Source organism: Tupaia chinensis, unplaced genomic scaffold, assembly GCF_000334495.1.
Source record: "Tupaia chinensis unplaced genomic scaffold, TupChi_1.0 Scaffold000201_1, whole genome shotgun sequence".
Classification (NCBI taxonomy): Eukaryota; Metazoa; Chordata; class Mammalia; order Scandentia; family Tupaiidae; genus Tupaia; species Tupaia belangeri.
The window spans coordinates 2480933-2485506 of NW_006159676.1; the positions used below are offsets into that span (position 1 = coordinate 2480933).

General features: G+C 55.6%; 1 protein-coding gene across 1 annotated transcript in view; it reads left to right on the top strand.

The window, feature by feature from the left end:
- Window positions 1-2995, top strand: part of JAK3 (Janus kinase 3) — a 25343-nt gene extending 22348 nt beyond the window's left edge. The window contains 5 exon segments of the mRNA XM_027771299.1: window positions 702-724; window positions 760-770; window positions 869-987; window positions 1240-1350; window positions 2508-2995. Of these exon segments, the coding sequence (XP_027627100.1) occupies window positions 702-724; window positions 760-770; window positions 869-987; window positions 1240-1350; window positions 2508-2609 (366 nt within the window). The 3' untranslated portion in view covers window positions 2610-2995.
- The last annotated feature ends 1579 nt before the right edge of the window (window positions 2996-4574 follow it).

Below are 4574 nucleotides of genomic sequence, written 5' to 3' on the forward strand. Positions count from 1 at the left end.
CCTTTGTCATTTCCTTGGTGGGTCCTCAGCCTGGCCCGCCCTTCTCTCGTCTCTAGTCCCTCCCACACACATTCAGGTCCCGCCCCCAGAACACAAGTCTCGCCCCTTTCTACACCTCTCTCTCTCTCTCTCTCTCTCTCTCTCTCTCTCTTTCTCTCTCGCCTCTGGCCTTAACCCCGCCTTTCCCCTCACTTCTGTCCCCGCCCATCCACGTTCAGGTCCCGCCCCAAGCACAACACAGACCCCGCCCCTTCCCTCTGCTCTTTCCTGGCCCAAGCTGGTCCCGCCCTTCTCTGTCTCTGGCCCCTCCTACACACACATTCAGGCCCCACCTCCAGCAGTGGTCCTGCCCATCACACCCCCCCACAGGGTCCGCCCCCTTTCACGCCCTGTTCTCAGTTGCAGCCTTAGCCCCACCCCTCCTCCAATCCTGACCCTGCTTCCTTTTTAGCTCCGCCCCACTTCACTGGCCCTGCCCCTCCCATTGCCCTGGCTCCGCCCTCCATACAGGCCCCGCCCCTTCCTCCTGCCGCAACTCTTCCGCACTTGGCAGGGTTGAGGAAACTGAGACCCTGGGAACTGCCCATCTCGCAGCCCCGCCTATGCTCATCTACCTTTTTTTTAAAAAAAAAAAAGAATTATTTTATTCAAATTTATTTATTATAATTTGACCAGAGGAGGACAAAATGAGAGAGAAGGAGAAAGTGAGAAAGCAAGGCGCCAGGTCCGGGACTTGAACCACAGTCAACCATGTGGGAGTCCAGTGCCTTTAACCACCACGCCCCCTGCCGGTCTCCACACTCACCTGCTTTCTACCCTAAGGCTGTCTGTCCTCTGTCCCACCCACGCATCTCCTTGTCCCCCACCAGGTACGCCCCCGAGTCCCTCTCAGACAACATCTTCTCGCGCCAGTCGGACGTCTGGAGCTTCGGGGTGGTCCTGTACGAGCTCTTCACCTACAGCGACAAGAGCTGCAGCCCCTCGGCCGTGAGTCGGCACCCCTGCACCCCGGCCCCTTGTGCCTAAGCCCTGTTCTGTCTGCGCATGCGTCCCCCTTTTCCTGGGGTTCCCCATTCCAGCATCCGAAGCCCCACCCTGCTAACCTCCCTACCACAGAGCTCCCTCCCCCCATCACCCATCACCTTGGGCAGCCCTGCCCCTCACCTCCAGGGGCGATCCCTGCACCCCTCTTTCGTGGCTGGCCCCTACCCTACCACCGCGCTCCCCCTCTGCCCCCAGGAGTTCCTCCGGATGATGGGGTGTGAGCTCGATGTCCCCGCTCTCTGCCGCCTCCTGGAGCTGCTGACCGAAGGCCAGAGGTTGCCAGCACCTCCCGCCTGCCCTGGCGAGGTGAGCAGTGCAGGCCTGGCCTCAGTTTTCCAGGCTGTAGATATTTGCCCGGGGCCCCCGAGCAGCCCAGCTGTCCCGCGCCCGGGTCTCTCCACCCCTGCTGTCTCTGGACTGAGAGCGCCGGATGGTGGGTGACCGAGCGCATCCTGGTCTGACCTAGTCGTTCTTGTATTGTGCGGCCAGTTGCAAAGTGTTCGGAGCCTCAGTTTACCCGTCTCCAAAATGGGAGTAGTGACGTCTTACAGGGTGGGGGAGGCTCAGGCTAGTTCATGCTTATGAGTGTTCTCAGCTCAGAAACTGCCCCCCCATTCTCCTGTGTGTGTGTGTGTGTGTGTGTGTGTGTGTGTTTCAGAGAGCTTTTTGCTATAGGGCGCGTGTGCTCGCCAGAAAGACAGAGAGAGACAGAGAGACAGAAAGCAAGAAATCATCTCCCCGGGCGGATGGCCACGCCGCAATCCCTTCTCCTCCATTCTCCTCTCGGGATCTTGGGCACGCACGCACACGCACCTGGCGTGAGTCTTAAGCCACCAGGTCCGGGACTCGAACCATGGTCTACTGCATGGGAGTTCAGCGACATAGCCATTACACCAACTGCTGGTCCCTGTTAAATAATAATAAAAAAAATCCCAAAACGTAGTGAGCCATGGCAGGTTTTAGAGCAAAGATGGATAGTCATTTCTGGTTTTTGTTTTGTTTTGTTTTTAAATAATTATTTATTTTATTTTGTATTTATTCATTCACTTATTTATTTTTAAATTTGACCAGAGAGAGACAGAGGGTGAGAGTGAGAGAGAGAGGAAGTGAGAAAGCAAGCCTGACCCCTGGTTGACCAGGTGGGAGTGCCCAGTGCCTTAACCACCACACCACCTGCTGGTCCCCTTCATTTCTGTTTCAAAACTGGGAATAAGAGTCACACCCTTGGGGCCAGCAGGTGGCGTGGTGGTTAAGGGCACTGGACTCCCCCACATGGCTTGGTTCGAGTCCCAGACCCAGTGGCTTGCTTTCTCACTTTCTCTTTCTTTCTCTCTGCCCCTCTCTGGTCAAATAAAAGTATTAAATAAATAAAGATAAATAAAGGAATTATTTAAAATTTTTAAAAAAGAGTCACGTCTTTCCGACTGTTTAGTAATCGCCTCCCTGTTTCCCTTCACCCTCAGGTTCACGAACTCATGAAGCTCTGCTGGGCTTCTAGCCCCCAGGACCGGCCGCCATTCAGCGTCTTGGGTCCCCAGCTCGACGCGCTATGGAATAAAAGTTGAGGATAACAGCCTCTGTTACTCGTCCCGAGGACAAACCCCACTCTGTCCTTTTTTCACCTCCTGTAACCCGAACCTTTCTACCGGTCTCTGTTGACTGGCTGTGTGATCTTAGGCAGAGGGCTGTCCCTCTCTGGGCCTCAGACGTCTCAGAAGAATTCCCTGTTCAGAGAGACTCCTGTGTTGCAAATGACATTGTATTTGGAAGGCTCCCTTGGCTCGTGGAGCAGTGACGGCCTGGTGGCCTTTGGAACTTGGAAAGATTCAAGACAAATGAGAAAGTGAGATCGATTGAGCCCTGCCCTCAGAGAAGCGAGGGACCCTCCCAACTTCCCATCATCCTCTTGTGCTCGGTCCTGAGGTTCCTGTTGAATTTTCCATGGGGACATTAATGTCGCTTTTGATTTTTTTTTTTTTAATGCCAATGGTGCATATATAAGATATATAGAGAGAGGAGCTGGCAGGTGGCATGGTGGTTAAGGCTGACTGCAGTTCGAGTCCAGGACCTGGTGGCTTGCTTTCTTACTTTTTTTTTTTTTTTCTTTTTTTGAGAGGTTTTTGCTATAGGGCGCGTGCGCTCGCCAGAAAGACAGAGAGAGACAGAGAGAGAGAAAGCGAAAAATCCCCCCCAAGGGAGATGGCCATGCCGCAATCCCTTCTCCTCCATTCTCCTCTCGGGATCTCGGGCACGCACGCACACGCGCCCAGTGTGGGTTTAAGCCGCCGGGTCGAGGACTTGAACCGCGGTCGACTACGTGAAAGTCCAGAGACATAGCCATGACGCCAACTGCTGGTCCCTAAAATAATTCTTTAAGGAAAAAAAATACATAGGGAATGAGAGAAAGCACCCCCATGGGGCGTGGTCACGTCAAAAATCCCTTCTCTGCCATCTCTCCCTCCTGTCACGATATGGGGCACACACACACATATGCACCCAACATATTTTTTTCCAAGCCACCGGTGTTGGGATTCGAACCTGGCTTCTGCTCATGTGGGATCCAGCTGCCTTAACCACCAGGCTATGGAACCAATGTTCTCCCAGAGGTCCCAGTCCATCCTCCCTGTACCTGAGTGTCCTCAGGGCTTTGGCTTCGGTCCTGGCCCTCTCTGGATGACTCAGAAGCCTGCTGGCAGCTCTCCGGGCAATCCACGGAAGGAAAGACGTCCCAGGCAGAGGGAACAGCATGTCCAAGCTGAGGAGGCTCAGAGTTCGGAGGTTAGGAACCCAGGTATTGGACCACCCGGTTTTGCCACTCGCATGCTGTGTGGCACCAGGCCTGTTGCCTGCCCTCTCTGGGCTTCAGTTGTGTTCTCTGTGAAAGGGCCAGAGCTTGCCCCTTGGCGGAGTTAATTTCCTTTGGCTGCTGAGGCATTTTGAACTGGTGAAGCTCCTCCCACTCCTCATCAAAGCCTGCAAAGCTTTCCTAACCACTTGTGCCTCCTTGGAAAACTCCTATTCATCCCTCAAAACCCCAGTCATCACATCCTTGTAGCCTTCCCTGTCAAACAGAGACCACTGTCCCAGCTCAATGCTGATCTCAGGACTGGGGAGAGGTGCCCCTGTCCAGCTCTGTCTCCCCAAACCTAGGGGCTCCGTGGGGACTGGGCTGAGGGCTTAGCACTGGGCGGGCACAGAGTGGGTCTGGGAGCGTCTGTTGAATGAATAAAAGAACTTGGTGGAAGGAAGAGTTGTGCTGGCGGCTGGCGGCTCTGGGTGACGGGGAGCCTCAGAGGATGTGTGAGTTGGGATGTGGTTAGCGCCGTGGGTTAGAGGCGGAGCGTGGGGCCCTGCGGAGGCCGGGGCGGCTGGGGGGCCTGCAGAGGCCTGGAGGACAGTCCCTCCCCCGCCCCAGCTGCGGCCTTGGCTCCGTCCTGGGGGAGCTGATTACAGGCTGCAGGGGGGAGAGTGGGCGGGAGGAACAGGCTGCTCTGGGGGTCAGAGGGCAAGGCTGTGGGGGGGGGGGGCGG